This window comes from Equus quagga, chromosome 1 (genome assembly GCF_021613505.1).
Source record: "Equus quagga isolate Etosha38 chromosome 1, UCLA_HA_Equagga_1.0, whole genome shotgun sequence".
Classification (NCBI taxonomy): Eukaryota; Metazoa; Chordata; class Mammalia; order Perissodactyla; family Equidae; genus Equus; species Equus quagga.
The window spans coordinates 168,521,723-168,534,505 of record NC_060267.1 but is presented as its reverse complement, the minus strand read 5'-3'; the positions used below and the strand labels follow the sequence as shown (position 1 = coordinate 168,534,505).

General features: G+C 39.1%; 1 protein-coding gene across 1 annotated transcript in view; it reads left to right on the top strand.

Moving 5' to 3' along the window:
* The window catches only part of RYK (receptor like tyrosine kinase), a 138,341-nt gene that overhangs the window by 84,171 nt on the left and 41,387 nt on the right, over positions 1–12,783 (top strand). The window contains exons 5-8 of the mRNA XM_046641052.1: positions 429–528; positions 2,263–2,397; positions 4,600–4,653; positions 8,596–8,740. Coding sequence (XP_046497008.1) covers positions 429–528; positions 2,263–2,397; positions 4,600–4,653; positions 8,596–8,740 — 434 coding nt within the window. The remainder of the gene's footprint in view (positions 1–428; positions 529–2,262; positions 2,398–4,599; positions 4,654–8,595; positions 8,741–12,783) is intronic.

Sequence of the window (12,783 nt, the reverse complement as noted above, 5' to 3'; positions counted from 1 at the left end):
CATCCAACAGCTACATGGAGTCCCTCAGAGCTTGGCTTTTATCAGCCACGAAGACATTGGTGACTAGTCATGGTCTGTAAATTACACATCTCAGCTCCTTGGCTCTTCAGTCTGCCTCTCCAGGTCGTCTTCGTCCTTGACTAGGTAGTCCTCAGTAGGAGTTCTGAATCCTAGGTGGCAGATTTCACAGGAGAGTGGTGGTCCTGTTCTGGACATGAAATAGCAGGTGGCTTACTGGGTCAAATTTTATCCAGTTGAAAATTCCTAGGACTGTTTCTGACAATTTGGATTTTTTTTTTAACGGCTTGATTATTTGTACACAGGAAAGGCTCATGCATTCATTAGTTAATGAGCTAATCAGTGAAATCAAGTTGTTAGTGTCCTTTCTGTTATCACAGATCGAGTTTGTTTATGTTTCTGTTTTATAGGTTGAATATAAGCTGGGATTCCAAGTAGACAATTTTGTGGCTATGGACATGCCTCAGGTCAACATTTCTGCTCAGGGGGAAGTTCCACGCACTTTATCAGGTGAGTCTCAACAACAGTGTTAACATACACTTTTTGTCTGTGTCCCTCATATTCCAAAAGAAGTTTACTGATGTTAGTGTATCTTACTTGATAGGCATAAGATGTGTAAGTATTTCAAAAGGTAATTTTTGTAAATATTGATTATTTGCACCCCCTCTTTTCCATTCACTCTAGAACTGTCTGCTCAGCTCTTCCTTACCTCCTTTTCTGCATTGCTGGCACTGGCCTCCATATAGGTCTTGTTTCTCTTAGGTTAATTCCCACACTGTGGCCCAGATGATCATTGAACACTCACAACTGATCATGTGACTTCAAGCCCCTCTGTGCCCCCAGCCCCATCAACTGATTGCATTCCAGACTCTCCAGCTAGTGTGCTGTGTTTCCCATTGGCCCCCTCCTGCCTGCTTAGCCTTGTTGCTGCACTCCCCTCAGTGTTCCGGCAGTCCCAGCAGTTCCACACTACATGCAGTTCTGATGTCCATGCCTTTGCACTTGCTGGTCTCTGTCTTTGGAACCATCTTTTCCTCTTTCTGCTTGTGAACTCTTCATGCTAAATATTCTGCAAGACTCAAAATCTGCAGTCTTTTTCCTGCCTCCTTCTTTCCCTCTAATCATTAACTCTTTCTTCTGTTCTTCCTGCTCTATAGAATCTTGCAGTTAGCTGTTTGTGAACTGATCACATTATCTTTGTCTTTTTCTCCCTGCTAGCCTATGGCCACCCTGAGGGCAGGAGCTGTCCTTTTTAGCTCTCTACTTATCTACCCCTGGTGTGTAGCATAGCATCTGATACGGGATAGGCACTGAGTACATGTCTGAGTAAATGATTTAAGTGTCATATTTACACCAATTTAACTACTTTTGAGTGAGCCTTTTGAGAAACGCTCCTGAAAAGGTGAGATTTTAAGAAAATGGAAATTTCTAAAACTTGAAAGTATAAGGCACAGCGATGTTGTGGAACTTTTTCTGGAAGTCTTATTCACTGATATTAGTGAGATACATTAATCTAAGCTTTAAGAAAGCCTAGGAAGACTGGTTAATTATTATGAGTCAGTAGGGAAGTTCAGAAATGCCCTTATCTCTCATGTGCTCAAACAAATGGTAGAATGGTCTATTCTAAATTTGTCGAAAAATCTTAAATGGAAAGATTGAAAAAAAACGATGTGTATCAAAGTCTGCCCTTGCTGTAATAATTGATTAAAGCCAGTTTCTGTTTAGAAATGGTTTTATTTGTTAAGTTTATAGTTGAGAATTTATCAGATTCATTTACAGGTTTATGTTTAATCTCTTCATTAAAAGCAGTACATAATTGCATTTTGGTGGTGAATTGTCTTCTCTTTTCTTGGGTAATTTTTCTTGTTACTGTAGCTGATGTGACTGGTGAGATAGCAGACTCTGCCTTAGGATTCTGTAGGTTTACTGTATTATAGCAAGAGGACTTATGAGGCAAAGGGATGTATTAAAAATCATGAGCAGAAGTTGAAAATAGTGATTTCTTCATTTAGTTTTGGTTTATTCTTTAATGCTAACTTTTGTGTCTATAATGAATGAAATACTTAAGTCTAAAACTGTGTAGTCTGAAGATAAGTTCTTTGAAAGTTTCTGCTTATGATTTTATGTAAATATATTATTCTAAAATTTATTGCAACAAAAATTAAATAATTCTAAAATATTTAATGGGTGTTAATGTTGATTTTTAGAAAAGTAAAATATTTGTTGTTCTTGTTTTCCCAACAGTGTTTCGGGTCGAGCTTTCCTGTACTGGCAAAGTGGATTCTGAGGTTATGATACTCATGCAGCTCAACTTGACAGTAAATTCTTCAAAAAACTTTACAGTCTTAAATTTTAAACGAAGGAAAATGTGCTACAAAAGTAAGGAATTTGTTTACCAAAGTGTGTGTTTTTCTATAGGTATGAGAAGGTCAAAAATAGATTTTTTTCATCTTTTCACAGATTTGTGACCAAATCTGTGATTATAATTGCAAATGAGAAAAGAAAGAGCTTTAACATGAAATTCCGAGATAATCGCCAGATAGCTTGTGGCCAGGAAGCTCACTTAGGCACTGCTTTCTCAAAATCTTCTATCAGAATTGCTAAGATGTTTTCCATTAGGAAAGTGAAATCGCACTAAAGTGTCTGAAGAGGTAAAGAAATCAGGTAATTCTTATAGGGGCCCCAGAGTAACTGAGTGTTAACTGTGTTTCCCTTATAAAGTTAGTTATGCAGAAGCGTTGCCCTGGGGCCACACAGACCTGGGTTAGAAATAGGACTCTGCTCTTGAGGGTGTCAGGACTAGTTACTTAACCGAAGTCTCAGTTTTTTCATCTGTAAAATGGGCATAATAACCTGTTTAAGAGGGTTTTTTTAAAGATTAATTTAATCTAGCCTAAAGCTTAGAATATCATATGTGGGTACTTAGTAAATGTTAGTAGTTTTTGGTTTTGCATAATCTGTTATTCAAGATATTACAGTGGATTTGAAAGAGTTCCAGCATGCTAGGTCATAATCAAAGAATTTTAGAGTTCTCCTTAAAGGTTGTCCAGTCCTACCCACTTTCTTTAAGTTTCAGAGAGGTAAAGTGACCTGAATTTACAAGGTCACATAGATAGAGCTGGTTAGTATTTAAGGTAGGGGAAAAAAACCCACTCTAAACATATTGAGTGCTTACTATATTCCAAGTGCTTTGCATGCATTAAGCCCATTTAATCCTTACAACAACCCTAGGCAGTAGGTTCTCTCATTATCTCCATTTTCTGAAGAGGAAGCTGAGGCTCAGAGGATCTGACCAACTTACTAAGGTCAGACAGCTAAGTGGTGCACTTGGGATGCAAACCCATGCTCTTGGCTTCGTTGTTAAACTCTTAACAAATTTTCCTAATCAAGTTAGTGCTGAGTGTTATGAGGACACCTGAGGTCAGCTAGTGAGTTATAATGGCTGATGTCCAGATACGTGCCAGTAAAAAATCTGTACTGCATTAGAATGGACATTTATTAAAAGAAAAGTTAGCACTGTTTAACTCTGGTGTTTTGAAACATTTTTCAGTTCTAATGCATTCAGTTATTCACCTACTTTCATGTGATTTTAAAGCCAAAGTGGACTTTGGAGCCTCTAGTTCATCCTGGTCATTATCTAATTGATATGAGGAGATTGGGCCCCAGATAGGCCACCTGAGTTTACACAGCAAGCAGTAAGGACTGGTTCACCTCACAGGAACAGCTGCTTCCTGATCCCCCAAGGGAGGTGGACAGTGACTGCACCACGATGCTCATCTGTTAATGCTTAAAGGCAGAATGATGGCCTGATGTGATGTGGTCTGTGGACCAGTGCTCAGATCTGCCGATGTTAATGATCAGCTCATATTCGTAATGATCCTATACCTTCATTTTCTTTAATACGTACATGAAAATTAACATTAAAATGAACAGTTGGTGTAATTTTCTATTCTGTTTTAGACTTAACTTCAATATAGTACCACTCTTTTTATTTGGTGGTCATACTTCTGGCCACCCCAGTCTTTCAGTTCATGGTCATGATTCTTACTTTGATATGTAACCCTACTGTATTTATTTGTTTGGTTTTCTAGCCTACTACTTTTTAAAAAAGGTGTCTGCAACGGGAAACGTAGCTGTACTATGTTGATTGTTCATGGATGTTACTAACAAGAAAAGATTCCTTTATCATATGAGAGTGGGAATTACTGGATCAGACAAGTTTCGTTTCTCTAGCACTCCTTAGAGCCTTTACACTCTGCTAATGTGCACTGTGAACCTCCGCAGAGGTTATAGTATGTGGCTTTCCCCAAACTTCTTGACCATAGAAGCCCTTTTGCATTGAGCTTCTATAATAACACCCTTTGAATAATGCTGGCATAGACTATTGATTGATGGTTACAGTGATGATTATGAGAAGAGTAATGTAGTATTTATTATCTTGCAACAAATACCTTGTTATGATGTTCTGATAGAAGACAAAACTACATTAGAGAAAATTCAGAAAATAAAATTACAGTATTTAAAGATTTTCATGGAAAAGAAAGAATTCCTAAAGCATCTTTTATCTCCTTTTTAATTCAGAACTTGAAGAAGTAAAAACTTCAGCCTTGGACAAAAACACTAGCAGAACTATTTGTAAGTGTTACTGTGTTATCTTTCTCTGTTATTAGGATGAATAATGGTTGATTGCAGATGAACATGATTGCATGAAGCTTGGAGGCCCTTGTGCTTTCCAGTTTGTCAAAAGACAAATGACACCATGCTATTTTTTTCACTGATGTTTTGTAGATTGGTATGTAGTCAGATGAAACTATTAGAATTAAATTTTTTGAAATAAAATTCATACATATTTCATAATAAGTGATCTAAAAAACTTTTGTAAGCAAGAATTTGTATCACATCATTTTGAATGGCCATAATTAAAATATAAACATGAAATACGTATAAGATCTTCATCTAATTAGCGAAAGGTTACAAAATCTGGTTTGTGGCCTGGACCTAACCCTCAGCTAATTTCATCCAAGAGAAAATGCAAGTTTAAAGATACCATGTTATTTAAACCTACAGAGCAGAAACTCAAAGTAGATTTTTGTTTTTTGGTAATGGTTGTGTTTGGATAGTGTAACTTAGACTTCTTTTTTCCTTTTCTAACATGGACACATCATTGAGTCTTACTCTTCCTGAGATAGTTTTAATAGCAGTATCTTAAAAGGTTCCTAGATTCTCTTCTTGGAAGTAAACTTAAAAAAAAATTGTGGAGGACGGGGGTTTCAGGTATGCACAAGTTGAGAGAATGCTCTGATGAACCCCCATGTGATCATCACCCTACTTCAGTAATGATCAGCATTTTGCCAGTGTTCCATTGATTCCTTCCTCCTTTTTCACTTGGGCAGGTGGGTGGAGTGGGGTAGAGTATTTTAAAGCACATCCCAGGATCATTTTACCCATAAGTATTTTGGTGTGAATCTCTTTTTAAAAAGGCCATTAGGGGCCGGCCCTGTGGCTGAGTGGTTAAAGTTCTGCGTGCTCCACTTCAGTGGCTCGGGTTCGCAGGTTTGGATCCTGGGTGTGGACCTGCTCCACTCATCAGCTGTGCTGTGGTGGCATCCCACATACAAAATAGAGGAAGATTGGCACAGATGTTAGCTCAGGGACAATCTTTCTCAAACAGAAAAAAGAGGAAGATTAGCACAGATGTTAGCTCAGGGCAAATCTTCCTCACCAAAATAAAAAGGCTATTAAAAAAACAACCCATAGTCACCCAACACCTTTTCCACTTGTATTTAATTTATCACATATAACAAAATTAACAGTAATTCCTTCCTACTTTTTAGTAGCTCGTCCATGTTCAAATTAACCTGATTGTCTCAAAAATGTCTTTTTATAGCTTCTCCCCCAAATTAGGGTCCAAATGAAACCTATATACACTATATTTGATTGATTTGACTTGATTTTATATTAATCAGAAACCACTCCCCCTTCCTTTAATATCACTTATTTATTGAAATTGAGTCATTTGTCCCGTAGAATTTCCCACATCTGCATCCTTATGGTGTCATTTAACATGTTTTTCTCCCTCCTATAAACTGATAGTTAGATCTTGTAGTTGATTAGATTTAGAACCAACTCTTCTGGCAAGAATAGTTCATAGATGGTAGTATGTGCTTTCTATTTTATCTTTTTCATCCCCTCAAAAGTACAGAGTATTAGATGTCACAAAGTAGACGTTCTTTGAAGGTTAAATAATGTGAGATATTGTCTACTTTTTTAGAACATTTCATTTGGATTTATCTCTGAGAAGAAAGAAAAGCTACTTAAAAAATATGGCTGCTTCCAATTTTACTTTTAAAATTCTGGTGATTTTGCTCATTTCTTTTATGCTAGTAGGATGTTATTTCTCACAAAGAGAATAGAATATTGCATATTCTTGTTCTCTGTCTCTTCCTTCCTCCCCCGTCCTTCCCTCCCTTTCTGTCTGTCCATTCATCCCTCCGGCATTTATTGAGAGTGTATGATGTGCCAGGTTGTATGACTGAGGCAGAGAGTTAAACGGTGAATAAAACAGACCCTGCCCTTAAGGGCTTATAATGTAGCGCATGAGATGGACAAGGCGATAAGCAATGATAACAACGTAGTGTGGCAAGTTGTAATAAGGCCAGCACAAAGTGCTTTGGGAACCCTGAGGAGGGGCATGTAACTTCCTCTGAGGGAGTGAGGGACAGCTTCCAGAGGAAAGTGACATCTCATCTGAGACCTGAAAGGTGACCAGGAGGTGGCAGGTGAAATGTCAAAGTGAGGGAAAGGAAACAGTGCGTACACTACCCTGGAACTGGGAGGTAATCAAGTAGGGTGCATTTGGGGGATCTGCCCAGCAGAGTGGTGTTCTTCTCTCTGCCCTGGAGTGTGCTTGGATAGGTACTGCCAACATCAGCCTTTGGGAGCTTCCTTGTCTGCCTCTCCCAAGATTGAACAGCCCATGGCATTCTTGAGGAAAGTCTCGCCTTCATTCAGCCTTTAGTCAAGTCTATCTGCCATAGAAGCCATTCGGTCTCTTTGCATTAATTTGTTCTGATTTATTGTTTGTTGATTCAAAGTTTAAATTTTAGAAAGCAGCCTTATTTCCAAGTTTTTGAAAGCTATAACTGTTATCTTTTGTCCTGACCTATCCTCAGAACTCCACACTTGTGTTTCTGTTAACTTGACATCTCCACTTAGGTGTGTGCTAGGTACTCTTGGATGAAGCAGAACCTGATTCTCTCTTCTCCAACCTGCTTCTTTTTTATCTTTGTAAATACCATTTTCCACTTAATTCTTTAAGTCTAAGCTTTGATTCCTTTTTTTCTTTCTACCCCAGTGTAATCCATTAGCAAGGTCTGTTTACTCTGCTTCCCAATCCAGTAGCTTCTCATCTTCAATAACACTCTCGCCCAAGCCGCTGCTGTCTCTTTCTTGGGCTACTGTAGTAACCCCCTAGCCTGCTCTTGCCCCACCACAGCATTCTTTACACGGCACGCAGAGTCAGTCATCTCGGAGGTTTTTTTGTATGTATGATTATGTGTATCATTCCTTTGCTTGAAACCTTATAATGATTTCCCATCTCATTAAAGATAAAACCCAAATTCTTCAGGTTTTGTTCAGTAGAATTATGATGTGAGTACCCATCATCAAAACTTACTTGAATCTCCAGTCACACCAATTCTGCTTCTATTTCTGTCTCCCACTCTGCTGGCTCATATCATATGTATCTGTGTCACTGTGTGTCTCTTTCTCAGTTTGCCTCTGTATGTGTGTTTCTCTCTGTCTTTGAGTTATTTCCCCTATTGCTGAGGCTTTCTTTCTCTTTCTCTCTTTTTTGAATAATATAAAGCTGAATATTATTTTATTTCATGAGTAGAGTCTTGTTTTCCAGCTTTTTTTTAAAAAAAAGATAAGCAAAATAATTTCTCTCAAAAGGGAAAAAGATTGTTTGTTGTTTGTTTAAACTTGTGTGTTGCTCTGTTGTGTATTCCTTCTCCTGTGAATCAGTGGTCGTTGGCAACAAAGGTGTCTGATCTCTCCATCCAGGCGTCACTCTTGAGGACATGTGAAGGGTCTATAGATCTGCACTGTCCAGGACGGTAACTACCAGCCACATGTGGCTGTTTAAATTAGTTAAAATGAAATAAAATTAAAACTTCAGTTCCTCAGTTGTATTAGCTACATTTCAAGTGCTTAACAGCCACAGGTGCTCAGTGGCTGCTGTATTGGACAGTACACTACAGGACACTTCCATCACTGCATAAAATTCTCTTGGACAGCACTGCTTTGGATGGTTTGTTATAAGTATATCACTTAGGACTTTTATACTCATTAACCAAAAGTTCAGTTTAAAATCCTTTTTTTAAAACTGCAACAAAACTATTTTAAAAATGGTGTGAACTTACGTCCATACTCTACTGGTAACTGATCTTATCGGAATGGATACATGAAATTAAAATCTCCTTTACAAAGAACAGGGTACTCATTGTGTGTATATTGGGTTGCAAAGCAATTGATATTTGTTTAAAAAGCTTAATGTGCTTTTCATTTTTATTTCAGATGACCCTGTACATGCAGCTCCAACTACGTCTACGCGTGTGTTTTATATCAGCGTGGGGGTTTGCTGTGCAGTGATATTTCTTGTAGCAATAATATTAGCTGTTTTGCACCTTCATAGTATGAAAAGGATTGAACTAGATGACAGGTATGCTACATATTTTGGGAAAGGAATAAAATAAAAGCAGTTACTTGGGTTTACATGGGAGCCCGCACACACATCCATGCCCTCTGGTGCCCAGTGGTGCAGGGGAAGGATGGAGGATGAGCAAGCCTAGCCAAAGGAGAAATTACTGTCTGTCATTACTGCCATTGTGTTTCTCTGATTTTAGCTTTTTTAATTTATGAAGTCAGAAATTACAGTTTATTAGTTGATGGGGAAGAAGTAACGATCAAATTTTTTTCCTATCCCCTTTGACGTGACTCTATTCCAGATTCTGAGTACCTTTTTAAAATAACCCTGTTTCTTCCTCCTAGTTTATCCCTCCATCCACCACCTACCCACCCACCCACCCACCCACCCACCCATCCACCGACCACCCCACCCACCCCCTCCCCCATCTAGCACATGTTTATTGAGAACCTGCTGTGATTTAAACCATTGATTTTCAGCCTGGTTGCACATTAGAGTCGTGGGTAAGCTTTTAAAACATATCAGTACTTGAGTCCCACCTTCCAGAGATTCTGATGTAGTTGGTCTGGGATGGTGTTTGGGCATCAGTATTTTTCTTAGAACTTCCTGGATGATTCTAATAAGTAGCCTTTGAGATACACTGGGTTAGATGTTATGTTAAGTGCTGGGAATAAAAAATTAATGATATACCTTATGGCTTCAAGTATTTAATCTTTGACATTAACCCATAATTATTAAAGTTTGTAAATTTGATGATTGTGATATGTGTAGTATAGTGTGGGAATACAAAAGATGCCTCTCCCAGCCTGGGTGAGTCAGAGATGACAAAGAGGACATTATATCCAGGATAGGGTGAGAGAGGTAAAGATGGAATGATAGACAGGTTTATCCTCCCAGTACATGAGTCTCACTTCCCTCCTCAGTGACTCCCACTTGCTGACTGAAGACATTCCCAGCTTCATGACTTGGCTTTCCCAGCCCTGCTTTATGTGGAGACATATCTCCCATGCTCTTTTAACCTTTCTCTCTTTCTTACCGTATCCTTACTTATGCTGCAGTCACGTGATTATACTTGGTCCTCACTTTGCCCTATGCTGTGCCCTTCAGGACTTTTGTTCATGCTTTCCTTCTGTCCACAGGGCTCCCTGAATTTTCCACCAGTCCAAACCCTGTCTGTTCTTCAGATTTCAACTGCATCGCCATCTCTTCCATGAAGTCTTTTCTAAGTCTCCCAACTGTCCATTTCTCCCTTCTCTCTTTGTCTCTGTCTCTCTCTCTCTCCCTCTCTTTTTGGTAGCAATTATTGTACTTTTTCCATCTATAATCATTTTTTGTATACTTGTCTCTCCTACTAGAATGTAAGCTTTTTCCAGTTAGAGACAAGTGTGCCTTACTCATTGCTGAATCCCCACTCCTACACAGTGTTACACCTACTGGGTAAGCGTATTTCTGGCATAAACAAAACACAAAGAAACGGAGAGCCTGGTTGGATTCAATACCTGCCCCTAAGAACTCTCTGTCCCCACTGTTTAACTTTCTTTATCTGAGTAGAGAAATATGAGTAAGAATAATAAGAATGAGAAGAGAAATACATGGGTGACGTGTTTCAGAATATGTTTTGTGTTTATGGTGTGTTGAAGTTAGATTTTGTAGAGGAAGAAATGGCATTTGGAAGCAACCCAGGGGAAATGAGGTCGCAGGAACATTTTGATAGGAGTTGGAGAGAGGGTGCACGAAGAGTTAGAGGGGTTACTGCAGAGCATGACATTTAGAAGTCAGTCTTGATCCACATATTTTCCCTGAATGTTGCATGTGTGCTAGGGCTGTGAACCCACATAGGCCAGAGTCATGCAGAACTTTCAGATTCCATGGCGTGTATACGTTTGCCTGCTGAAATAATCAGTTACCACCTACGAATTGGTGTTCCAGTTTCTCACTAGTTTTCAGGTGAAGGTTTCCAGATATTGCCTGAATAAAGGCAACTTACATTCTCGCTTGTTTTCAGAGCATAGCCTAGTAGTTAAGAGCATGGGCTCTGGAGCCAGAGCATCTCTGAATTCTGGCTCTTCTACTTACTAGCTTTGTGGTCTAGATAGAGTAAGTTATGTGGCCTTTCTATGTCTCAACTTTCCTCATCTGTAAAGCAGAGATAATAATGACACCTACTTAGCAGGGATGTTGTGAATTTGTGAAGTTTTGATGAAGTAATACTTTAAGCTCCTAGAACACAGCCCTGCATATAGTAAGTGGCATTATTACGATTTTTATTTTCAGAAAGCTGCAGTGTGCCAGTAGTGATGGACTGATTTCTTCTTCAGTCTTTCCTAATGTATTACCCGTTATTTACATGCCAGGCAAGTTAACAGTGGTGACTAGAAAGTTCCCATCCAGTAATCTAATAGCATTTATGACACTTGCTGCTTCTCTCTGCATAGGGGCCTTTGAGATAACAGTGGTTGCCATTTTATTGTTTTTTGTTTACCAGTACTGGGCCAAGCACTTTACCTGTATCATCGTATTTGATACTCATAGTCACCTGTGGGTATGATACTGTCCTTGTTTTAAAGATGAAGAACTAGCTTAAAGAGATTAAATAACTTTTCCAGGATTGCACTCCTAGGACTAGGCCAGAGCAGCAAGAGGGACTCCTTATTGTAATAGCCGTGTTATAATAACTTAATATTGTAATTGTATAAAGCACTTACTATATACCAGGCACTGTTCCAATTGCTTTGCATTCACTAATTCCCTTAATCCTCAAAATAGCCCTATTTGATGGAACCCATGGCACCATGGAATTCCTTGGACGGGGTGGAAGAGAGTTCTTCCATTGCAGGCACTCAGGAGCGAGTGTCCTCTTATACACAGAGCTTCTTTAGAGGCAGAGAATAAAACTGCCTAAGATGTGCTCATGCCAGGGGCAGTTAGAGCCCGTGTGTGTGGCTTTCCCTCACCTGACACTGTAAGTTGATCTTTTCAACCTCTGTGTTATGCCAGGTGAGTCTCTCCTGGAGAGGCAGAGCTTCTCTCCACATTTACTCTAAAGTCCTTCCATGGAGGGATGGATCCGCAGTCTGTCCACACTGTAGTCTTTCCCCATTAGGCCATGGCTGTAGGAAAGTTCGTTCCTCTTTTGTGGGACACTTGAGCTTGTTATTTGGCAATATCTTCATTTTCCATGATCTCCATTACCCCTCCAGCCTTTCTATTACTGGTGACAAGGTCACCTTTATTTCTCCTTATTCATTTCTATATCCAGTGCCTAACAGGTATCTGTTGAATGAAGAATTTGTTGAATGAAAAATGAGTAGAGAGAGGCAAAACACCATTTTGTTGTACCAATAATTCTTGGCCTCTTTCAATATATATCAATGCTTGTGTCAGAAGCAACTGTTCTATCTGGTTTAGGTCTTTCTATTCCAAGGAGGTCTGTTTTTCCCTGCTCATTGATGGATGCATTCAGCTAAGTGCTTATTGATTCTTAGTTGGGCTCACTTGGGACCTGTTGTGCCAGGCTCTGGCTTGAGTGCTAGGGAGGAAAGGGAGAACAAATAGGCACTTTTGCTGCCCTCAAGGAGTTTATAGTCTGCTTGGGTAAGATAGGTGTTAAACAGGAACCCCCACTGGAACGGAGGCTTTGTGAGGGTAGGCATCTTTATCTGTTCTGTTCACTGCTGCATCCCCAGCACAGTACCTGGCATGTAATAGACACTTAATAAATATTTGTTGAATGAATAATAAATAAATGAGTTACAGAAAAATACGAATTGTAATAAATGCTCTGAATGAAAATGATGATCTTTGCCCTGAATTCTAACTTCAACTCTAGAGCAAGGTTAATATTTCCATAACTAATCTTACTTGCTTATGAAAATCAAATGAGATAATTTATTTAGACTGATTTTAGACTGTTAAGTGCTAGAAAATGTACATTTTTATCTCATTTTCCACGTCCTGTGTGTAGCTTTACAGATACTGACTTAACAGGTGTCAGGGCCCCCACCTGCTCACTGCTTCTCTCACAGTGGGGGGTCTGGGGTTCCAGAGAGGGCTTGTTC